Here is a 25,873-nt window from a genome sequence, read left to right as displayed (position 1 = left end):
GCAGAATAGAAAAATGGTTGCGTAATTCAATGATGCAAGATTTATTAACTATTAGTAATTTATTAAAAATAAAAATAAATAAAATTCAAAATAATTGGTGAAAAAATATTAAAATTACTCATTAAAAGTGATTATAAACTATGAATGTAATAAAATATAAATACCTACTTCAAGTATTATTTAATTTTAATTCACAATATTATTTTCATTTTATATAATACAAGTTTGTTGTCGCTTGTGATTGTAAACCTAAGTAAATTAGAGCAAGTATTGAGTATCCTAGGTCGGAGATAAAACTTAGTCTCTTTGAGAGAAACTTTGGTAAGTAATCGTACGCAGTGGCGTATATAGCAGTTAATTTCGTGGGAGGGAGGGGGGTTATAAAAAAAATTATGTTGAATTAATATTATAAATAATTCAATTTTCGAGTCAGGGTCATAAAGTGTGCAATGTGTGCCGTACCAACAATAAATTTCGGGAGGGGGAGGTTGAACTTATAGTGGTTCAGCCTCCTCCCTCTATATATGCTACTGTTGCACGTTTAGTTTTGTGATGTGGTAGGCCGTGACGTATTTAGTGGGTCCAGAATGATTCTTCTTCAAATCGACCACCGTGTTGTGTAGGTAGTGTTCATCTACCATTATACCTACTTGTAAAGCATAAAATATGTATTTATACGTATACTTATTACTTAACTAGGTATAGTAAATTTTTGAGTTCGAAAAATAAAAAACTTTTTTTTTTTAAAGTTATAACGTATATATAGTTTGAAAGCATTACAGTATTACACGGAAAACAATTTAACACGTCATCAGCCCTTTGCTGCACTAATGCAAGCATCGTAGCCGGTAGTCACTCTTCACTATTGAACTTCCACTGCAGACACGCCCAATATAAGTAGAGTGTTTCCTAATACGATGAGCGGTCCGTGTGAATAGCGAATAGTATACTACTGGTTGTGATCCTCCAAGATCATCCAAGGCTGGTCACATGTTGGCATGTTTGCAACCTGAAACCGTTCGGAAAATATCGTTCGTGCGGCTGTTGCGTGCAAAAGTCTATATAGCCGCAAATCACCTGCACGTAACGGCCGCGGGAACCACAGCACGCGGTCGTGACTAATAACAAGTGCGCAGCGGACGGCGGTCGTCGCGTTAAGCGCTGTGATGTCGTTCACAGATCGGTCCTGGCGAAATCGGTCGCCGACTACGACCTTTGCAACTTTGCAAGCACTGTGCTCCTCAGATTCACTGTCTTGCGAAGATGTGGGTTCCTGGGGCTCTAAAGCGGCGGCTATCAGGTTACGCGTCATCCGGTCGTTGACAGCCTGGTCTTGTCGCAATTGATCGCCAGCCGTTTTGACAGTGGCCGTGGGTCGTGGCCTTCTCAAGGGCTGTGCGCCTCAGATTTATGATATCGCTAAGTCGCTGGTTCTCCGCGTCTAACGCAGCTGCTGTGGCCTCGCCACCGTCATAGCCGGCCCGCTGCAATTCATTTGCGAAACGCTCAAGCTCGACCGCCGCTCTGCCCGACGCGGCTGCCGCGCGCTCGTTGTTAGCTTCGAGCGCGAGCCGTGTTTCGGCTACAGCGTTCCGCAAAGTCCGGTCCACCGCGTCGGCGTAACGCGTCCGCCGCTCGATTTTGGTCCGCAACAGCCTCATGAACGACTCGTCCCGAACGGCCGCCGACCGCGACCACGACGATAGCTGTCCCGTGATCTCGGACGCCCGCAGTCGGTAGTACTCTGCACACGATCCGCTCATCGCGGTGTTAGTGAATTATACTTGATGTATACGACGTGTTCGGGAGCTGTACCGGAAGTTCAAGAGAAAGAGATTTATCTGCGGTGTTGCAGAAGTGGTTGAGTACGATAAATACGATATATGTTATGCTATGATTTTTTACATACCTACCTAATATTAAAATTGTATAATAATATATTTATTATTTAAAAATCGCTCGAATGATAGTCATATTAATGATATCACAACGATGTTTGTTGTCTGAGCGATGGGCCGGCGGCAATATTTAAGAGATCTATCAATAACAGGTAAAAAAAAATTATTTATTTATATGAGACAAAAAACTTACGTGGCAATCCGGGTCTCGTAAAGTGGTTACTGCCTTACTGGTCAGTGTCTCGTAAATGGCGAAAAACATCAATGTACACCTTTTTTATGGGTCTGGTACGAAACGTCGACAATCAAAATATCGACAAGTTAAAATGTCGACGGTTGAAACATCGACAAGTACAAAATGTCGACGGGTCATTATAACGACAAGTACAAAATTTCGACAAATTACAATGTCGACAGGTACAAAATTTCGAAAACAAAAATTAAATTTTATTATTTAACGTTGAGATAAAATGAACGGTATTCTTTTATATTTAGTAAACAAAGATAAGGATAAAATAAATAGTAGGTATTTCTTATGTGATGGTGTGGTCAAATCAAATCATTTCGATCATTTCGACAACGCGCGTGTACGATTATTTATTTACAGTACCGACAATATTCCACCAGTTATATTCAATTCATGCTCCAGTTGAACATTGTACAAATTCGCGAATTTTACCTCTGGTTTTTGCTCTCTTAAGTAGTACCTAAGTCTAAACAATGTTATATTCGTATGTTTCAAGATTTACAAGACTATGCATCGGAAAATAATATAGTTTTACAGCCTGATTATATTTTAACCGATTTTGAACAAGCGGCTATTAGTGCAGTTAAACAAGAGTTCACAAATAGTCAAAGTCGATTATGTCTCTTTCATTTGGAACAAAGTATGTGGCATTATAATTTTATTTTATTTCATGTTTCATACATTTTATTTTTATTTATATCTATAGAAAAAATTTACGAGTATGAGCATATAAAATTTAAATTTTTACGAAATCGTGTAAAATAATGATATATTCTAAAGCGATTTAAGAAATTAAGATACTTGTTGTTATTCAAAAAGTATAAGTTGTAGAAACTTACAACATTCACCAGTAGTTGAGATTGGCATTTTTATTATTATTTTTGGTATTTTTAACAATATCTGTCGATTACAATTTTTACATGCATTTTATTAATTTTTGTTTAATTTTCGTATTATATATAATATTTTATATATTCTGTGAGCACTGAGCACATCATGTGCAAACTAAGTAAGAAAAATAAAAAATCTAAAAAAACTACAAATTATTTAATTTTTTTGTTTCACATCTTTTTTAATTTAAAATATTTATTAGATTAATAGTTTTTAATGAATTTAAATATTCAATTTACAGCAGTTATATTATACAATTATTATACGTTTTATTATTTACTATTAATTAATTAATTAATTTTTATTTATTGTATTATTTTATTTTAATGGTCATTGGTCATACTTCGAATATTATACAAACACATGGGCATTTGAGTATTTGACTTAAATGTAAAAATTAATATTAAAATGTTTAATGTATATTATATTAAAATATACTTATAGTTTCTATTATAGTTTTACATAACACGTTTATGGTAATGAATTTAAATTGTAATCGATATTGATGATATATTTTTGTTAAAAAATTAAGAATTATTATTTCAAAAATTATATTTACATTTTAAATTAGGAGGCTTTTCAGGCACACCAACCACACGCACGGCCATATGGAAAAATAATGAAGGCGTCCAATCGTTAAAAATTGTATTCCTCTGTATTATTTTCCTCCTGACAACATTATTATTATCTATTTGTTTCAGATTATTATTTAATTTATGTTTACTCAAAATAAATTGTATAGTTTATTTGCATACAAAGTTTTACAATTTTATTAAGATAAAGTACATTCAATAAAATTGATTAGGTTAAAGGGTGTTAAACTATAGTCGATAATATGTATTAGCGATGATTATTAAACAATTTTTGTGTCGCGATGAGACGTTAATTAAAGTAGCAAATTCTCTCTATGCCAAGATACACTCAAAACATGTTATACAGCATTTCTTCCACGGCTTTTTAAAAATTGTATTTCTCATGACGTGTTTTTCACACGTAATGCATATAGAACGGCTAACCGTATAGGCAATATAGGTACGTTACTGCGTCGTAAAATAACACCAATCAGCCTATACAAACCGTCATCCAATATTTTTTCGCCGATAATAAAAATAGAAATCTCATAAATAAATCTACTAGGTATATGTATATTATTATTATATTTATATACATATTGATCATTAGAAAATCGTACAAATAGTGAAAATCACAAGACCATTAAATATATTATACGAATAACGGTTAATATTATAATACTGCCGGCGTTATAATATGTTGATGCCTGAAATAGTGAAACGAGAAATTATGATACGTATAATATTATAAATTTATAATAATATATTATTATTACGATGAATATACATTTCGCCATTTCGGTTTTATTGCAATAAACAATTTTGATAATACTGAATAGATTTCCACCACCGGATTAATAAACAATAGGGTCGTTAGATCAACACATACACAAATATTATTTAATTAATATAATTATATTATTATTTATTAATTATTAGTATAATAAAATATAAATATTACAAATATTGTAATCGAATGGTTCGGAATAATTAAAAAAATAGTTTTAAAGTGCGAGTAGTTTAAGACATTTTGTACATTATACTATTATTATTCTATATGAACGCTGCACAAGCTACAAACACCATGTTAAATTATAATATAGACATACAACGTACACAATAATATATCAATCATAAGATGATTAAACGTATAACCTACGTTATTTTATATAAATTAAAAAATATACATATGTATGAAAAGTTATAGTTCAATGTTCATACAGCTCGAAAACAAAAACATACACGGAACTAATTAGTACTAAGACATTTCACTAGCAAAATCTTATAGTATTATTAGTAAATATTACTATGCCATATACAAATTACCTAAATATTTCAAGTTGTTATTGTATACACAGTGCACACACAATAACATAATGAAGGTTGACAATAGAATACAATAACATAAATATAAATTATATAGTCGAAGGGACGTATTTATAGAATAATATTTTACAGGCGATAATCGATAGTTAAGAACTAAGTATAGATGTGTATACGCACGTGGCACGTATATCTTATCTTATACACCTACTAAAAATAACACAACTTTTATAAAAAGTACATTTTCTTTAATGAATAATTGACACCCGACACCCGCGACCCGTGTCAATGTTATAAAACGAAACAATATATAATGATATGAAAAAAAAATAATCGATTTCGATTTACCTAATATATAATATTATAATATGAGTAATATGACTTAATATTCTTATGTACATTTTTAACAAGTAGTACATGACTTAAACTATGGTTATAGGTAGCCTTATAGGTATTTCAAACTTATACAAGTGGGCAAGTGGAGTAGTTGACCAACATTTTGCTAGATACCTATAATAACACAATAACTATTCGTCCGAAATTTAATTAATACTTTATAAATAACAAAATATTCCAATTATTTTTCTACTTTGAAATATGAAATTAAAAATGTATGTTATCTTAAAAAAAGTAAAAACTTTAAAAATTATTAAATTTTATATGTACAATTATTTAAAAAAAAAACAAATTTTTGTATACATTTAAATAATTATAAACAATTATTGACGAAAAAAATATTTATTACTGTTTCTTTATATGTTATAATATTTTTAAGTTTTTTTTATTTCAGTTAATGACAAGAACATCATGCATATTTTATTTATTTTGCAAAGCAAACTTTTTTGTAAAGTATTTCAATACATAAAAATCGAATTTTGGACGAATAGTTTATGAGTAATAAGTATTTAAAGTTTAGATAAGCGGAGTGGAAGGGCACTCTCTCATACAAATGTTGGTCTCCTACTCTGCACATTTTTCATAAAGTTTCATAAGTTATAACTTTTAAGTATATTCTGCTTAGAAATATAAAATAAAAATGCATGTTGTCGTTTAAAAAGTTAAAAACGTTTAAAAGTTACTATACAATAAAAAATTATAAAAATATCATATTTTTTTCAAATGTTGGTTTTTTTAAATAACCACTTAAAATTATGTAAAAATATTTTCAAAAACGTTAGCCTTCTAAAATAATGAGTATTACTTTGAATGGATAAGAATGATTATTTTCAGCTGTATTGTTATAACCTGATGATCAATTAATAAATAATGAACTACATTATATATTAATTATAGGTATAGTCGTTACAGATTTGAAATTATGTAAAAAAAAATTTTCAAAAATGTAAATAGTTTTTAAATTAATGCGATTGTCTACGTTAACATAATCATCAAGTATAATGCATTTGAAAACGATGGATGAATATTGGACACATTTTTGTAAACCCAAGATTTTTAAATGTGCGTTTGCCCGCGAAGTTACCATGCATGAAAAAGACATTGAGCTACAGGTTCGCCGCCACCTAGTATTGTAACTATCAGCTAAAATTTGTATAAATAGCGTTATACTAATTTGTGTACTTAGTTAAATGACAATATATCCAAGAACACGAGTATGATGAATGATGATATTATGATATTATTGATATTATAATACAAATTAAGCTAAAATCGTAATCATCGATGACGACAATTACAAGAATACGTGTACATTGAAATACGAGAACCGCAATAGGTACAGAGACAGCGTTGTTACCACGCCGGTTACGCGAGGTGGAAAATTGTTACTGGAATGAGAGGACGATGACTGAACGGGCAACGGCGGTCGCATCGATTGCAGCCGAATGATGTCGTATCTTTTACCATTGCGGACGGAGTATTCGTCATTGTTATCGTCGTCGTCGTCGACCTCCACGTCGACCTCCAATAATAAATGTTTATCGATGGACGATTTGTGTACGTTATGCAAAGGCCGATCCGCACCGAGAAGTACGACATCATTATCGGCAGACGTCTCCGCCGCCGCCGCCCGATCCGTCGCGCCATGTCGGTCACCGTTTGACACCCAATAAGTGTTGTGGTGATCGTTGTCACTTACGGTGCTGCTGCTGTCAGCTATCGTCTTCTTCTTCGTTGGTTCCAACTGGACATTCACCAATTGTGGCCGAGGCCCTTGCTCCTGATACTCTTGTTCCTCCGGCACCTTCACTCGAACGATTTTCTCGTCGTATCCGATCGCTTTCACCTGCCCAGGTTCAATAAGCGGTAGTACATTATTATAACATAATTATTAATACTGAAGAACAGATCAGTGTTTATTTTTTTAAATACATTTTAAAAAGAAATTATAAAAAAAAAATATGATAATTATAATAAATTGTTCACTGCAGCAGTTGTTTTAGATTTATTTTAGTACAAGAACTACTAAACACCAAAGTTATATACATTTTTTTCTAGGCAATATGATAAGTTATTAAAAAGTAATTGAATTAAATTAAGAATTCGAATTCAATTATTGTTTTTTTTTTGCTGTACTTATAGATTTTTTTTTAATGGCGTAATTTTTAAAAAGTATCATGAAAAAATGTATTTATTTTAGTAATATAAATAACAAAGTAGTAAATGGTTGGTTATTAATGTATAAACCACTCGAGTTTAGTACTAAATGAACGGTGGTTATTATAGTAACTACTTCAAAAAGGTTTAAATCCTCAATTCATTAACTTATCTTTAATTATAACAACTTGAATAAAAATAGTTGACACGATTTATTTTAGATGATGTATTAAATTTACCTTTTAAAGGGTTAAACTATGAGATGCAAGACTGCACCGATCGATGCAAACTTTTTTAAGCTTGCAGTTCCTCTCTTTTCCTACTACATGAGTGCCACTTAATCTAATACCACATTTAAATTGACGTATATAGTGTGTTTCGGTAGATTTAGTTTTTTATTTTATCGCACATTATAATATATTATACATAATATTATAGATTTTTTACTTTTATAAAATACTCACGCGTAACTTGTATACACCGGAAAGTAGTATTTTCCAGTATTCTCCGTTTACGGTCGTGTTGACATAATTTTCACGATCTGTAAGGCTAACAATGGCGTTTGATATGGGTTTTCCAGTTATCCTGTCCGTGACGATACCCTTAATGCCTCTGTGCGCTTGTTGCATCCATGTCAAAAGTGGCTAAAATCAAATCAAACCGATAATAATTTGTAATTACGAGTATTATAAAGACATATTATTCGTTTTTGTCTAGACATGACTATAATATGAGACTGATATCTATAAAAAGAAAATATAAGAAAATATAAAATATCTAGAACACATAATAAAAGTAATAAAACTAAATGTATTATTACCATACTACCTAATTTATCGTTGTAAATTTAAAGATTTTTACGAGTACTATCAATTATCATAAAAGTTATAGTATTATATAGTGTTCTATAATACTTTAAAAATACGGGTATTACATATAATTTTATCAATAGTTGGAATTTTGTAATAATTATATGTTACCTTTAAATGATCTTCCCAGTGAGATTTCAAAAATGAGGCTGGTGGATACTTGCAACAAGACATTTCCAAAGTGATTTCCATACATCCATGCCATACGTAATTGTAATCTTGCATGCTTCCTGTGGAAAAATGTATTAACTTTACTTTACTTATAATGAAAACTACAGTTTATTTTTATATAATATAGTGAGATAATGAATAATATCGTTTATGTATTATAATTTATAATTATACATAGTATTAATATGTATACCTAACATATTAACATGTAATATACGATATACTGCGTGATCCATAAAGACGTGGAGTACCAATTCTTAATATATCATAGTTCTCATAGTTTACATTTATAAGCTATGAAGTTTTAAAAACATACCTACCTATTACTTGATACCAAGCAGCTCCATTTGTTATGCCATCTTTGAATTTTAAATAGTCATCTCCACAGCTTAGACCGTTATGCATAGTCGGGTGCAAAACGGCATATTGTTTAGCTAAAAATCGAAATATGTCATCGTCTGGTGTTAAACTTTCCGTATTCTTGCTATTATGATTGTAACTAGAATCTAAAATTTAAAATAGTAAAAATAATTAATTAGACACTTAAAAACCGTGGTATTAAATTATTTACACATGCTAAACAATTTAATAAAAAAATATGAATTTTTGTTATATTATTTTATTGATTATTGATTATTATAATAATATTATGTCATGTTAATCTCCTAAAAAATGTTGAATTAGTTATTACGGGCTGATATTACAAATTGAATTACTATAAATACGAATTCATGCTTTATAGAGTTTAGATAACGTGTATCTTAGTATAATTAATAATATAATTAGTTAGTCTGCAATGAGCGATATAATATTAATATCTTAAGCCATAGTATACTATACACAATAAGTATTTATAAGTAATTTGATCACTTAGCGTAATATTATACATAATATGATGTTCAAGTATATTATTATTGGTTGTGACTTTTTTTTTAAGCGCCCTAATAACAAATTTTGTGATGTGATGAGATTCTACATATTATAGGACCACGTGCGTAAAATATGTATTCATATTTAAAATTTCATTTTGATATTTTTACCATTTCGAAATATTTCGTAGAGTTCAAACACATCGGCGATTTTCAATGTTTCGTTTAATTTCTGCAACTTTCCTGGTACTGTCATGATAAAATACAAATGATAATATCCATATAAAAATGTTATAACGGAATTAAAATTTTGAAATATATACACTAATATATATAATATGATATAGGTAATATCATTATGTATGATGTTATTTATTTATAAAATTATAATCAAATCAAATCATTAGAATATTAAACAATATTATTAAGTGCAAAAATACATACCTATATTTATCGAAAATATCAAACAGAGGCTAGGCCAAGTAATAATGTAATATTATACAATATTATACATTATTACAAATTAATGAATAGTAGTTATTGTTGAAAAGTAAGCGGCATTATATACATATATGTATTATATATTATATACAGATTATATTTATAATGTTCTACAAGTTTTAATATTATAATTTATAGAGCAGGGGTGGGCGGGGTGGCCAACTGGTCGATCGCTACACGAATTCTTCGTCTTTTCTTAAATATTTTGCAGAAAACAAATAAAAATAAGTTAAAAGTAATAATTTGTTATCAAATATATTAAAATACGTTTTGTGTAAGACTATTAAATTAAACGTTATTGTTATTACTTATTAATATTCTAAAAAAAAATAGATCTATATAAAAAAAGTGTAACGTGCATGTATATAAAAATATAAAATATATTTTTGTTTTTGATCGATCATAACGACGTAGAAAAATTCAATCTCAAGTCTATTTAAGTTGACTACACTTGTTATAGAATAATACAAATATGCATCTAACTTATCATATATAACAGTGTTGGCCAATTTTAATAGACTTGTGATCGATTTCTGAGTTTTTCCAGGTTGTTGCGATCGACAAAAAAAATGTCAATAAACAAAAATATATTTTATATACATGCGTGTTACACTTATAATTAGTATTGTTTGATTTCACAGTTTTACACAACATGTATTTTTTTAATATATTTGATTACAAATTATTGCTTTTAACGTATTATTATTATTATTATATTATTATTGTGTTTATTTAATTAATTTATATTATGTATAACCAATGTACCTATACTACCTATATGTAGCTACGTATAGCTACTCGATATCAGTGTATGTTGTATATAATTTCGTTTTTCATAGTTATTTATTACCTTTCTCTAAATCTAATTTCTGTACTCACGGGATAAACAAATTTACACAAAAAAAAAAAAAAATGTTTTATTTGTTTTCTGAAAAAAATCTACAACTTCAAGAATATGCGAAAGGAAGTCGCGATCGACTTATTGGCCACCTTTGATATAATATAGGTATATATATATATAGGTAGATATATATATTGTTATTTTTGGATTATTTGATAATAATATTTGTATAAAAATTCAAAAACGACCAATCAATATATTTGAATTTGTAAAATTGTACTTATAAAATAACTTTATAGATTTATACCTACATAAATTCTATGCATATGAGAGAATATATTATCAATGTTGGCGAAAATACTGATTACGCTCGTCTTAAAATTCTTAAAACCAAATTATAACTTTATTTTATAATTATTATATTTTTGTACCTTTGAACCATTGGTATATAAGTGATGAAACAATTAATATTTTTTTTTTAAATAATTTTTCACATAGTTACGCGTATACGTTATAATATGTTCAGAATTATAAAGTGTATTATCGATAGATTGAAATTAAATAACATGGGCGATACAAGTACAAAATAACATATTTAGCATGACGATATTTATTTAGGTACTTTATTTATTAGAACTCTTATCTTCAACTCAAAATTGCTAATAGAATCGAATTATTTTATTGTTATAGTTTTATATATATATTAGTTGTCAAATAATAAATAATAATACTCACCCGAATCCGGTGAACCATCGTAAGGGAAATTGGCCACCAAAGCGCCACCGTGTAAGCTTAGAGACATGACGAACGGTACAGATTTTAACCACCCCATAATTGCTTTGGTTTCGGGTTGCAGTGGCACTGTGTGTGGATTAAACATGTCCGGAAAATTTCGATTTAAATCAAAAGTGTTTGCGTTTCCTCTATAAATAAATAAGATAATATAGTGATAGTCAATTAAATAAAATCAACAATAGCTTTCTAGGTAGAAAAACGTAAATGATAAATAACAACAAAACTTTTTTACCTAGAACCTGAAATATGCATCCCATCGTTAGGACAAGGTTGAGGCTCAGAAAGTTCGAATCCGTCCGGATTCATGCTCGGCAACAAGTGAATGATGGTGGTTCGCAACAGATTGTTAATTGCTTTGTTTTTCGAATTGTTATCCAATAAATACTGTAAATTTTGAACATAAACATGTTTTATACTTTGAATTATTAAATATATACGCAATAGCCAATAAATGTGTGTAGTGATGGGCACGTGGCTACACTAACTAGTAAACCAGTAAACGTACATTTTGAAATTGAATCTATATTTTTATAATTTTTCTTATAACTACTATTGCGTAAATATTACAATAAAAAAATAATTAAATCGAAATTATATTGTCTACATCTTTATTTTCATGGGCTGTTTGTTTTTATCTTGCTCATTGTTCTATAATTGTATTAAAGAACTCATGCGTTTTAAGATCAAATTAGAGTTAAAGTATTCGTTTTCAAACTTGAATTAGAGTACTAAAATATATTTGTTGACTAATTTATTGTAATGTTTTGATTTTAAAAAGGATGAATATTGAATAGTTTATGAATTATTAATATTTAAAGTTTAAATAAGTGCGGGCATAGTGGAGTGCAGCCGCTATGTGTATACCATAAAATGTTAATCCACTACTTCACTTATATAAATTTTTACCTTTTAAATACTTATAACTAATATATTTATTGTCTACTATTTGTCCGAAATTGTTGTAGGTCAAAGTACTTCGAACAATATACTGTTTAGGAAATGTGATATTAAAAATTTGTGTTGTCATTCAAAAAAGTAAGAAACTCAAAAAACGATAACAATAAAACATAGTAAATAATATTGTTTTGTAACAATATAAAATTATGCAGAAGAAATATCTTCAAAAGTGTTAGTGTTTTTGAAATAATGAGTGTCTTACATTAAATGATTCATCTCAATAGTGTGCTTATATATCAATCTCTTAATATTTAAAATTTAAAGTTATTTATAATCTCATGTGAATGACTTACTTGAATCAGATGTAAAATGATTTCTCTTCCTACGGGCTCGTTACCGTGTATATTCCCGACAATTTTAATGTTTGGCACACCCAGCAGTTCAGTTGCAGTAGTTAATTTGACGGCCCACAGTTCACGTTCTTTATAGGGAAACGCCGAATACAATATTATAAATATAAATAAGTATACGATATTATATTAAAATAGTTGTCTTTGTTATACATAGGTATAGTGAAGACATTACGTGAAGACATGTATGTATACTAAAATGAAGTGGTGTAAAATCCGATTTTTGTATTGAAAGTTAATTATTAAATTATTATAATAAACGATTAATTCAATTGCTGAATATTGTATGCCCATATATCCTACAAGTTACAACTTCTTTTACTGTTTTTCTCTAGTTCTTATTTTAATAATACCATTATACATATACTATAGCATGACGTGTTATACGTACTTAAAACTGACTTGCCAATCGAATACAGCGATGAAATGTTGGAAAATTCTTCAGTTATTTCCATTAAATAATTAGTCATCTCTTTGTGGTTGTGGTATTTATCGAATCCAATCCTTGAATGAGATGCTGAAGACGCTGCGAACACGATCGTTAGCACGATTATAGAACTCCGCAGAGCGTTGACGGTGTTCATAATCATAATCATGCTGATTGGTGTCAATCGAGGCGTTTTGTATTGAAGATAAAATATACGTACACACGCTTATCAATGTCGTATACACTTTCTGTAATGATATTTTTCCTGAGGTTTTAAAACAACAAATTAACAGAATAGTTCTGAACAAAATATATATGCAATATTTCGTTTTATTTTTAAACAGTCAGAACAATTTTTATAACCGATTATAGCCGATGTGACGATTATCGTTACAAATGTATTCAATGTAAGAACAACAGGTTTGTTATCTTAAAAAAATAATATTCTGTACTTTAAAAAAAAAAAATGATATTCTGTATTCTTAAAATTTAGGTTTAGTGTCTATTCTCTTGAAACATTTCATTCCTCCAAAAGCTCATTCTATCAACCTATCTTCGAATCCAATTTTAAAGTTCTGTCACAAGGTACTCCCATGTCACTCATAATACCGCTTGACAATAATATTACCGTTAAATTATTAATTAATGAGTTATTAGGTGTTATTGTGCGATTGCCGATTTAGGAGAATGTTGTAAGCACAAATCACAATGTGTTCATACTTCATGGGCCTTACTTTAGTTAGGTATGTATTCAATTTACCTTGGTCATTTTTAATCTAGTATATCCAGTGCTGCCTTTTTTTCACTATTAAGGTAATATTTTTTTATAATGGTCAATGGGGGGGGGAATATTTTAATATTATCTTTATCGATGCACTTACTTTTAATTAACATATATTACATGTTATGTGATAAAATAAAAAAGTATTAATTGTACTAAAAAATAAAAAAAATTAATTACCTTTTCAATACCTATGATTATATTATACTAAATACGATTTAAGATAATAAAACAATAATGATATCTTATATTATATTATATATTATTAATATGTAAGATAATACTATATAATATACACAAATTAAAATGGCATAACTTTATAAGCATTTTAATATGTTGATATATAGAAAGTATATTAGGGGCGCAATAAAATATTAGGATAGAGATCGCATTTGCTCCACTTGGACTCTATTTTAGTACCAATCTTGCTCATATAATAATGTACTAATAATATGAATAATGATTATTATAATAAAGTGATCTACGAGGCAAGTATTTTATTTATTAGGAACTGAATTTCAATGCAAAATGCATTAATTTTAGGATGCTTTAAGACAATGTATTCCAAGTTTATAATTTATTTAAAGTAAGAAAATGTAATTTAATGTATTTCAAAGGTAAAACTTATGTTTTTAATTTTTAGATTAATTTTAGCATTTTCAATTAATTTTATTAATTTTTAGTGCTTATTATATGAAAAAATTGAACGAATTCTTAATGTAAATTAAGAAATTCCAAATATTATATCAAGTAATATTGTGTTAATATTATTTATTTTAATAGTTTTTAAGTATCCGTACAAAATGTCGATCGTTATATATGTGTACATATTTGAATATGATAACATCTTTATCTATATTTATCCTTAAAAATTATTGGATACCGTGTCTTACAGGAACTAAAATAAATAAAAAATAATTGATCAGTTGCAGACATATATCGCAATTACATTTATTTTCAGTTTACTGTTTATTTATTTTGGATGCTGAAGTTCGGTATTTTGTTTTTGTATTATTGATAGTTTTGTTAAGATATAGAAATTTAAAAATAACTAAAATTAAACCTCTGTTTTTTTTATCATTTGCATAGTTGCGTGCCTATAAAAAAAAATTGGTTAATTTTTAAGAGAATTATTGTGTTGAAAATAAATTTTTAGGGAAGTTTTTGATAGTTTTAAGGGAATTTAAATCTGGGCCCCATTAATAATTAATAAATATATAATATTATATTTATATCATAATCGCGTCGTATAATTTATTTATATATTATTATAATATATGTACGTACCAGTAAATTTATTTGATGAATTGTATAGATGTTTTTACGCCTATGTATAACTCTGTATACTCTTCATGAGTATATTTGCGTATACGAGAGGATTGCAGATCGATAACGTAACGTCGATTCGCTTTGGACGCGTTGCGAAACTCTGCGCATATACTTATTGGCGTACTATATCATAGTCGACACAAGTGGCTGCATAATCTCCTCGCTTAGTATAGATGATAAAAAATTATTGACAATAAATACGACGACGACGATAAAAAAAAAGTTATCCAAAAACACGATCGCCGTTCGACGCTGTGATGTACACCTGCAGCTATACTTTATGCTAGTCTAATTATTATAAAGGCAGCTACATAATAAAAATCACTATAAAATTCGTGTCATATACACAATGGCACGAATAGTATTGATGGGATCGACGTGACTTTAAATTTTTATACTATGCAGGTCCCACGTAAAAATTACAAACCATAAAGTCTATTTTATTGGCAAAAAGATTGACATACACAATAAAAATCTGTCGCTTCGGAGCAAATTATTTAACTCGATGCATTCGCCTTGTATCGACGTCGACCAGCACGCGCAACTAATAATATATTACATGTATATGATAATATATGTATCTAATTTATATTACTACGCCATTTAAAATTGAAATAACAAGATAATAAAAAAAAAAACCTTTGTATTGCGAGAACTCGACAATATTAGTACACCATAAATGTCGCGTCAATCGTACGAGCTATATATACATATTTTATAATTATGATATAAAAATTATGTATCTTCGACCATATAATATGTCTATAACTATAGTGTGCACTTCAAAAAATAAGTACAAATATACAAAATAAAAATAATAATATTATGCTATTGTCCTGTTATATAGATTGTATTTTGTGTAAATAATCTATCGCACATGTAGGGTATGTGATAATCGGACGGTTGTTAGCCGGAAAAAGGATATCATTATATTATTACGATATTATGTTATGTTGAAGAGTTTACAGATTACGAGGTATCATTGCGTCAACCAAATATTTTAAAATAAAAATATTTTTGATATTTGTTTTTATTATTTGTAATTCTTATCGTCCTTTAAATTTGAATCTTTCCAAACGTGTATAATATCAGTGCCGTGTTCAGATTTTTTTATTGTTGAGGCATATATGTATTTCTTAATATTATCAGTCCATGTTGTAATAAAAAAACAGAATGTATCCTTACATTTACTTGGAGGTGTTAGGTGCTTGTTAATTATAATAATATATCATTAATTGTGTGTAAGAAGAATTTGTATATTTCAGTATTTTATTGAATTATTATTATTAGGTATTTATAATAATTGATAACGTTTAAGTGTAAATCACCCCGTGATAGCGGTAAAGTAAATATGCTAACAATAAATTATGATTGATAAATTGAAAAAATGCATCAAAGGGTGGGATATGACATCATCACTCTCTCTCTCCCATTCGTAAGCACACTTCTGCTATGTATAATTATTGGACGAGTTTATATGTATGCATTGTTGTAAATTCTTTTTTTTAGTCCGTTTAATAAAAAGCTATTTTTAATACTAAGGTAAATGGGTATCTAATATCTATGTATGTAAGTGATATATAAATAAATGTTTAACTAATAACGAATTTTACTTATTGATAGATATTTCAATATTTCATGTTAGAATGATTGTTTTACTTACTTATTATTTAACGATTTGTATGATAATAACAATATATTAAGGACGAAAATTAGGATAGGTTTCTGCAATTTACCAAATGACATTCGTTTTACATAATTTGTATATTATACAACCGTGTGTCTTCAGTGAATAATTTTAAATTACTTATTTAAACAAATCCCAATTTATGAAATATGGACTTGGGGCAATTTAATTTTAGGGGCCTTTAATATATGTTAAATGTAATTTAAAAAAGACAGTGAACTTTAAATAACATATTTGCATTAGTGAACAAAAGTTTTATTTACAGACTATAAATAATTTTTTAATACTTGTATAATATTTAAATATAATTATTAACTATCTATGTAGAATATAAATAGTTGTTATAATATTAGTAGGTACAAATTAAAAATATTAATTAATATTTATTGATATACATCATGTAAATGTCTAACAAAAGCAAAGTAAAATTTCACATTTTAATATTTATAATTATGTATAATTATGAACAGGGGCTTGGGGCTGTAGATCCCCTAGCTCTCCATAAGTTGGGATTTGTATTTAAGATATTGTTTTTTATAATTACTTAATGGATAATTTTATAGTAATTTTAAAATGAATCTATTAAATGCTAGAAAAAAATATTTTATTTTAATTACCAAATATTAACTATTTAAACTATATATTGTAAAATATTATGAAAGATTTAAAAATATGTAGTCGTACATTGTAATTAATTTCATATCACCACTAATCAAATTGTTATCCAACTAATCACGAAAAAAAATTTAAAAAAAACAATCAAACATGAATATATTAGAAGTACTATTTTTTAGTCTATACTGTATTATATACTCTATAGTTTATACCATATAATTTTCAAACCATTCCTGGTTAAGTTATCCATTTTTTAATTATTATAATATTATCTGATTGTAAAATATGGCTTTCTGGTTTTTAGTATAATTTTTACAAAATGTTCCTATTATGTATAAACTCTAAGATATAAGATACGTAGGTGATCACGCAGTTATGTATATATTATTTATTTGAATACAAACGCGGTGTATCTATACAATATATTAATACATACAATACATATGATACAACTATACTTTTTTTGTTTTTTTATTTTATAAGAGATTAGGTCTACTAAATATGTTTTTGTTGTAATATTGTCTATGTTTAATATTATGAATAATGACGCAAAAAGAATATAAAAAGTGGTTTTACAGTCAATCCTCATTATACACGTCGTATTCGCGAAACACTAGCTGTAGATATGATAAATATTATTATAGGTACATTGTATAATTTAAAACGTGTAGATAAATCGTTATTTTTGAAGTTTTCAAATTGTAGAGTAAACACAAAAACATATAACAAGTACATAGGTAGATACATAATATGCATAATAATATTAATAATGACAAGTGTCGCCGTGTCGGTCACGACATTAATAGTCGTTTAAGTGATTTTAACGTGACATAATATCTGGCTGTGTCAAATTGTGTAGTTACTCAAAAAGAATAAAATTATATTTAAATTAATAAATTACTAATGCCACCTTTAGAATCAACCATCGAATAATATCTTCCACACAAATTGTAGAATAAATATCCGTGAAAAAAATTGAAACATTATATTATTTTAACTAAATTTAATAAGTGATCATTTTTATTCGTCAACATCGATATAAATATTTTCATATAAAACTGTGAATAATTATTGTATTTATATTTTTTTAAATTGTTTTTTTGTTTATGTGTGCTGATAAAGTGATAAAACATTTTCTTACGATTGTAATATATTTAAGATTGTGTATGCCTATTTATTTTAGTTTTATCAATTTGCTTACCATGCAATTCCTTTAAAAGTCCTATATGAATATAATATGATATATTTTAATAATGCTTAGATTTAAAGAAAAATCATAATATATGCAGCCTACATGGTGGTGGTCACGTATGACGTATCTCTGTTCGTTGTAATATATGTCATATTTCACGAAATTATGAAATAGTTCTCATGATATTACAGTATATCATCTAATACATAACGATCATTACCACGGTCTTGGACGATTCAAAAGTGATTAACTGGAAGTTGAAACTAACCTACTAGAAATGTATCACTGGCCACTATGTTGATTATAGATTGAAGTTAAATTTATTATAAATGTATTATTTATAGTATTTAACTAATTACTAATTTAATTTAGAGCAAAACAAAAGTGTAATATAAATTAATTTTTTTTTTTTTTTTGGTTCTCGGTCATTATTGAGACCATTTTGTTAATTATTCTTTTCCATCCACCTTTTTCTACTGCTGCTACTCTCCATAGTATGTCTGGATAAATATATTATTTAAGTAAGTTTTCAATTTTCAAATAGTCTACCTATACGTAGTTATCAGAGGCCTCTTACCAGTAGTGTTCTCCTCGATAGTTCTAAACTTCTAACTATACTAATTATTAAACCTATTTTCGTTGCTTTTTTTTTTTAATTTCTCTTGCAATAAGCGATATTTGATAATATTTGAACCATTTTATAGGTTGTTAATTTTGTAACAATTGATTCAATAAGAAAAAAACCAATAATTAATTTTAAATATAATTTTTATTTTTAATAACAATTAAAAAACACCCAATAGCAAGTTTCACAAATTAAAGAATAGAATCAAAATTCTTGAAAGTAATTAGGAAAATATTAGATTATGTTACATAATTGCATTAATAATTCTTTTATTGTGTGTGTATGTGTAGGAGAAGTGACAAACAGTACAACACACATAATTGGAATGCATTATTCATATCAAGCATTGTCATTGACGAGACTGAACTTGGGTGCTGGAGCCGCTGTTCTGTTAGCAAGCAATCTATTGCCTCCATCATGTTCACAAAATATTTACCAATAATAAGACTAAACATTAATTTTTTTGACTTACAATCGTTTAGGAAACACCGAAACGCCCAATAGCAAGTTTGGCAAACTGAAGAATCTCACTGGAGTTCTTGAAAGTATAATTACGAAAATATTAGATGATTTGTGCAGTAATGCAGTAGTTTTTAACCTTTTTAACCATGCGGCACACTTCATCTCCTACAAAGTGCGGCACACGTCCAATCCATATAATATGTGAAGCATATTTTATATACCTTATACCTATATATATACATATAAATACATACTAATAAAACTATTAACAGATTTTTCGCGGCACACTTCAAGAGCGCTCACGGCACACCAGTTGAAAACCACTGGTATAGTGTACAGAGGTCAGAGACGAAGCAACAAAAAAATTCTACACACAATACATAAAATAGGAATGAATTATCCTATCAAATATTGTCGCCGACGAGACTGAACTTGGGTGCGGGAGCCGCTGTTCCGTTATCAGGTGGGTAGGTATGCACCTGCACTCCCTGAGATTTCAGGTGGCACCATGAACTAAAACAAATTGTTCAAAAAGGGGGCTAAACCTCTTAGCCCCCTGAGTACCTACGCATCAGATGGATATACGTCATTTGGTCGCGGTAATTTGGTCGTGCGTCAATTCGTCGCACCAGGTGCACCCTCTGTGTCAAAGGTCTGGAACTCTGGACATGCCTGTAACCGTCTCCACGGTTTGAAAAAATCTGCCATCTGGTCAACATTTTGAAGACAATTGTCAATTAATAATTAACTCAATTCCTGAATTTTTAGATCTTCCTTAAGACTGTTAAGTTAAAAATAAGTTTCTGGAAACCGAGTTCACGCAGCCTTTTGTACTCTGTCCGATCTTTTATAAACAAATTGTAAATAATTGTAAATTCAATCTTCTGATTTGTAAATCTCCAGAAAATGTAGGAATTAAAGAACAAAAGTCGGAAAGCGAATTCAAAATCACGTTCGACTTTTATTCGTCAATTTCGAAGTTTTCCGACGATTTAATAAAAAATTATTTACAATCAATTAAAACATGTTTACAATGTATTTAGTTGCTATGAAACAGAGTGCAGAGAACTACATAAACTTGACCGTCTGAAACATATTTAAAAAAAAATCAGGAATTGAAAGGTTTATAATGATTTTTAAAACTTCTGGATCAAGTCAGATAGCTAACTACACAGGTGAGTCGTTCTAGCACCCGTAAATCAAAATTTTAAGTCCAGACCAATTCCATTTTTTTGTAACTGATTTGTAACCATTTGTAACCACGGATCATCTACTTACGTAATTTCTGTAATATTCCGAATAAGACTAGTTTTTCACTATGACCATATTATTATTTTTAAATTGTTGAATTTATCACACATTGTTCGTATTGGATACAACTGAGTACTGACACACGTGTTGTATTTATATGTATAGTTTTGGTCAGTATGTATAATTAAATCAATCATTATTATGATTTATAACTAATAATTATTGTAATATGTTATAATATGTTATATTATAAGGACTAATCATACACATGTCGTCAATCATTATTCATTAGCATCGTCGTTTTTACAATTATTTAAATGTAAAATTATTGTAATATTATATTCATTAACCTGCAAGCTCTAAGTACCAAAGTTATTAGAAATTTCTTTGTGTTGATGCTTGCATTTATTCTAATACTTATTTAAGTATTTGAGTACATTCTACTCATTCTAGTGCCTATGCATTTTATTAGGTTAATTTTAAAAATTAGACTTTATCAAATATTGTATTGTTGTTGAATATGGTTTTATATTTTTACCCTTTCACAATCAATTAAAGTAATAACAAATATATAAAAATTTAAGAATGGGTAAAAATGCTTGAAAATTTAATTCTTTAAAAGAAACATTTTTTTTTTTATATATACTCGTATATATATCATATATAAATAATTAGTATAGGTTATATGGTTATATGTTTTTTTTTCCAGAAAACTAACTATTCATGTTTTCAAGTAAGGTGCAATAGATTGAGCCTTCTTTTTATATATTTGTATTAAGATAAATTTAGTTTATTGAATTATTGCACTGATATAATATATCAAGTTTAATTTGACTATAAAACAGTGGTGTCCAAGGTGCGATGGTATTTTGTGTGGCTCGTCACAAATTTATAAATAAAACAAAATATTCTAAAAAAAGTAAAATTATATTTATTTATTTATTTTGTAATAGTAATAATAATAATAAATTTGTTTAATGTGAAACTTCAACTAGTATTTGCTTTACTAATAATGAAAAATCTGGTTCGAATTTAGTTGTTCTAATCTTCATAATTAAAATTTAATAAGTAGGTGTTAATCCGTAAGTCGCGATCTATGAACTGATTTTATTAATTTCATTCGTGGAAATAATTGTTCACAAATATTCGTCGAGCCAAATACAGTTGCCATTTTCATTATAACGTTTCTTAAAGCAAATAAATCTTCGTGTGAAAGTTGAGAATAAAATTTTGAAATATCATTTTTTGATATACTTATCATTGTATGTTTGTATGTACTTACAATTTATCTTTTCAATAGTCAATAAAAGATAAGATATACTCCATATATATTGTACACTTTTATGTATAACAAAATTATATTATTAGATTAAGATTGGGATTATTTGTACTTTTATATTTGTTGGCCAGATCGGAGATGATTGTTTATCAAAGTGGCACGCCGAACAAAAAAGGTTGGGCATCATTGTAGTATAAAACATACTTTTTTGCCTTAGAATTTTTCGAATGATGTTACAATTGTAATCAGCAGGTAACAACATTTCATATTTTATTTTCACAATTTTTATTTATAGTACAAACAAAAAATGTATTTAATACATACTTAAAAAATCTATTATTAATTATCATAAAAAGTGTTCCCAACAAAATAAACATACAATATAATACAAATATTGAAATATATTCAAAATTTATATTTTGTTTAATTTAATAACTGTCTAATAATGTTTATACTATTGGTATCTATTCAATCAAATAAATTGATTATGCTGTCCATAATATCTTCAGGTGGAGAAGAAACCGTTTCTTTGATACCTACATTATCATAATATGCACCACTAGTTCCACCAGGTTCCTTTCCTAATATTCGATTACTAGGGAGTACATTTGGTATATCCAATTGGTTTTCTAAAAATGATATTACATCTGATGCTTTACGTAATTGATTGAAAGTATTTCTTGCAGTTTTAGTTAGTAGATTTTCACACATAAATACTAAATGATGATGAAACCATAAGTAATTTGTATGGTTAATATTTAGCCAATCTTGAACAGCCGAGAGTGGCGTATTCTGATAGCCAGCAAACAAGCCAGGATTATGTAATATACCTCTTGCACTCATCATTCCTAAAATATACAAATAGATACATATTAGTTATCAGGAAATAATAATCTGTTATAGTAATATTAAATTAACTTTATTACCTCTACAACCAGTATATTTTTGCATTGTGATAGCATCTGATAAACTTTTTATATCACCATTTAAAACTACTGGAACACTAACAGATTCATTTATAAGTTTCAAGCATTCTTGATCAATAGCTTCATTTTTTTGAAGAACTGTTCGCCCATGGACTGTGATAAAAGACACTCCAGTAGCTTCAATTTGTTGACAAAGATCTACACTCTTTCTGAAAAGAAAAAATAGTAATAAAATAAATTTTCTTTACAAGTTCTATCATTAATCATTATAATGATGACTTAAACAAAAAACTAATCTATAATTTATAAAACAAAACAAATAATCTACATATCTATCTTCCATTAGTATTAATTTAGAAAAATTAAACCCGTGCACAGGTAAAAGAAAAAGTTTTGAGTAATAATTTGTGTAAGAGTAAATAGTAAAAGTTTATCTATTTCATATTACACAATATTGTCATATTTTCCTTATGTATAATTTATTTTGACATTTTATAAAATATTATACTGAAATAAGTATTTTTTAAATGTGTTGATTTATATTTATTGTTATTTAATATAGTAATTACAATATTAATTAGTATATTATGCATTGTTTAACCTTATTTGAATTAAAAAAAAAATCATGTGTAAAAGTTAAGTAATAAATCAATATCAAATGTTTAAAATCGAATAAGCATAACGTTTTATTGATTTAAATTTTCAAAATTTTATAATAAATAGTTCTTTAAAGGAAACACATTTAAAAAAATTTAATACTAATAGTTAGTAAAAAAAGTGTACACAAAAAATATAATAATGGAAATGAGAAGATTTTATAATTTTTTAAAAATAAATGATTTTTATGTAATTTATTTTTATTTTTGCATTTATTATAATCATATAATCTAAACACTCATAAATCATATGTTATGCACAAATCTATATGTCAATTATCACCCATAATTTATTAAAATGAACATATGGCTTTACTTTAAACTTTTATTTAATTTTAATGCTAATAAGATTGATTTACAAGTGATTTTAATATATTAAATTTTTAAGCCCAAGTCATTATAACTAAACATACAAATTTTGATATTTTAAATGGATTTCAACATCTCACTACATTAACTTTAGAACCAACACGAGCAACATTTTTTTTTTATTTATCTCAAAAGCATAATTAGTAGTTCAATATTTAAAATGTATACAACATTTTTAAAGTAAAATTTTGATAAGTGAATGTCTAATCCAGTGATAGTTTAGAATTACAAAATTTAATAATAAAAGTTTCTTTAAATATAATATATAAGTATTATTAATTATTATTATTATATCGAGTCATAATTTTTAATACCTGCCTATGATTATCGAGTAATCTTAATTTAACTGATATAGTCTTGTTAGCAGGTAAATGATTGCGTAATTGACGTACACAATCTTTGATAATTTCTGGATTTTTCAGTAACTGTGCTCCATATCCATCATTTAAAGCCCATCTTTGTGGACAGCCACAATTTAAATCAATTCCATCACAATATCTAAAAAAAATAAAAATATTTATTCAATTTAATTCAAAGAAAAATATATATATATATAGGCTTACGGAATAATCAAATTAGAAGCATTAACAAAATCTGATGAATTATTAGCACCAAATTGTACAATAAGTGGTCTATCGTCTATATAACAAAAACAAAATAAAAATATTTTTAAAAATAATTATATTATTTGATATTTATTTACCTGCATCAGTTTGGAATTCATGTGCCCTAGCCTTAGCTGACTTAACATAAGAATCAGCCATTATCATTGGTGTGAAACATAAATCACATTCATACATACGAATCAACTTCCGGAATTGTAGTCTAAAAAAATATGAAACCATTAAATCTTTATAATTGTTAAAAATTCATCAACATACAACTATTAAAGCTTGTAAGTTATAACACAGTATTTTAAACACATGTTCATGTTATACTTACTTGCTATAACGGACCATTGGTGCACATATTTTAACAAACTTTTTACTTGGATCGTCAAATAAATCAATAACTGGATTATTAGACATACTTTAAACAATTTTTTTATTATTTTAAGTGTTAAAATGTAGGTAGTATAAAAGACGATATCTCAAATTAACATTTATCTTTAACATACAGAAAAATGAAACGTTACAAATAACATTAATTACAATAGCAATGTTTATGAATTCTTATCAATTTTTAGTTTTGTTATCAATTATAAAAATAATAACAAATACCCACAGATATATATAATAATACTATATATTATATATATCTGTGCAAATACCTAATACTAATCAAGCTTTCGTGGAGGTAACGAAAACAAATAGTTAGCTGACTGTTTGCCGATACGGCATGTGAAATTATGAAGTTCATCAAAAACTAGGTATTTTTAATAAACTATCTATTTAGTACATCCACGAAAATGCGCTTAATGTAACTAAATAAATTTAT

General features: G+C 27.6%; 3 protein-coding genes across 6 annotated transcripts; all 3 read right to left on the bottom strand.

The window, feature by feature from the left end:
* Positions 1-337: 337 nt before the first annotated feature.
* LOC132919086 (uncharacterized) lies at positions 338-1,763 on the bottom strand. The gene is given in 2 exon segments (XM_060980434.1): positions 338-1,366; positions 1,368-1,763. Coding segments are annotated over 2 exon segments (813 nt in total). The 3' UTR covers positions 338-949.
* A 2,398-nt stretch (positions 1,764-4,161) lies between these two features.
* Positions 4,162-15,928, bottom strand: LOC132921552 (carboxypeptidase D-like). Of its 4 annotated transcripts, XM_060984628.1 has the most exons (11): positions 15,333-15,925; positions 13,229-13,529; positions 12,781-12,908; positions 11,763-11,914; positions 11,471-11,658; positions 9,565-9,642; positions 8,845-9,030; positions 8,465-8,583; positions 7,949-8,128; positions 7,027-7,173; positions 4,162-4,315 (listed from the first exon to the last, which is right to left on the bottom strand). In XM_060984628.1, the coding sequence occupies exons 2-11, from the start codon at positions 13,431-13,433 to the stop codon at positions 4,241-4,243; spliced, it is 1,458 nt and encodes a 485-aa protein (XP_060840611.1). In that variant the 5' UTR covers positions 13,434-13,529; positions 15,333-15,925; the 3' UTR covers positions 4,162-4,240. The 4 variants fall into 4 exon arrangements, with proteins under 4 accessions (XP_060840611.1, XP_060840608.1, XP_060840609.1 ...); XM_060984625.1 differs by lacking the exon at positions 4,162-4,315 and having other exon boundaries at positions 4,505-7,173; positions 15,333-15,928; XM_060984626.1 differs by lacking the exon at positions 4,162-4,315 and having other exon boundaries at positions 4,505-7,173; positions 13,229-13,512; positions 15,333-15,928.
* A 6,653-nt stretch (positions 15,929-22,581) lies between these two features.
* On the bottom strand, positions 22,582-25,590 carry LOC132922846 (tRNA-dihydrouridine(20a/20b) synthase [NAD(P)+]-like). The gene is made up of 6 exons (XM_060986568.1): positions 25,379-25,590; positions 25,140-25,261; positions 25,000-25,075; positions 24,751-24,934; positions 23,412-23,616; positions 22,582-23,333 (listed from the first exon to the last, which is right to left on the bottom strand). The coding sequence occupies exons 1-6, from the start codon at positions 25,462-25,464 to the stop codon at positions 22,954-22,956; spliced, it is 1,053 nt and encodes a 350-aa protein (XP_060842551.1). The 5' UTR covers positions 25,465-25,590; the 3' UTR covers positions 22,582-22,953.
* Positions 25,591-25,873: the final 283 nt, after the last annotated feature.

The sequence above is a fragment of the Rhopalosiphum padi genome, chromosome 2 (genome assembly GCF_020882245.1).
Source record: "Rhopalosiphum padi isolate XX-2018 chromosome 2, ASM2088224v1, whole genome shotgun sequence".
NCBI lineage: Eukaryota > Metazoa > Arthropoda > Insecta > Hemiptera > Aphididae > Rhopalosiphum > Rhopalosiphum padi.
This window is presented reverse-complemented; position numbering and strand designations above follow the sequence as displayed.

Bases quoted from the DNA above. Each gene is read 5' to 3' on its own strand.
- LOC132922846 (XM_060986568.1), bottom strand. From the start codon at position 25,464: ATGTCTAATAATCCAGTTATTGATTTATTTGACGATCCAAGTAAAAAG. The intron at 25,076-25,139 runs GTAAATAAATAT...TTTGTTATATAG, and splicing joins TGAATTCCAAACTGATGCAG to ACGATAGACCACTTATTGTA. The intron at 23,617-24,750 runs GTATTAAAAATT...CTTTTCAGAAAG, and splicing joins TACTCGATAATCATAGGCAG to AGTGTAGATCTTTGTCAACA.
- LOC132921552 (XM_060984625.1), bottom strand. From the start codon at position 13,433: ATGATTATGATTATGAACACCGTCAACGCTCTGCGGAGTTCTATAATC. The intron at 12,909-13,228 runs GTACGTATAACA...TTCCCTATAAAG, and splicing joins GATTGGCAAGTCAGTTTTAA to AACGTGAACTGTGGGCCGTC. The intron at 8,129-8,464 runs GTAACATATAAT...ATTTGATTTTAG, and splicing joins ACTGGGAAGATCATTTAAAG to CCACTTTTGACATGGATGCA.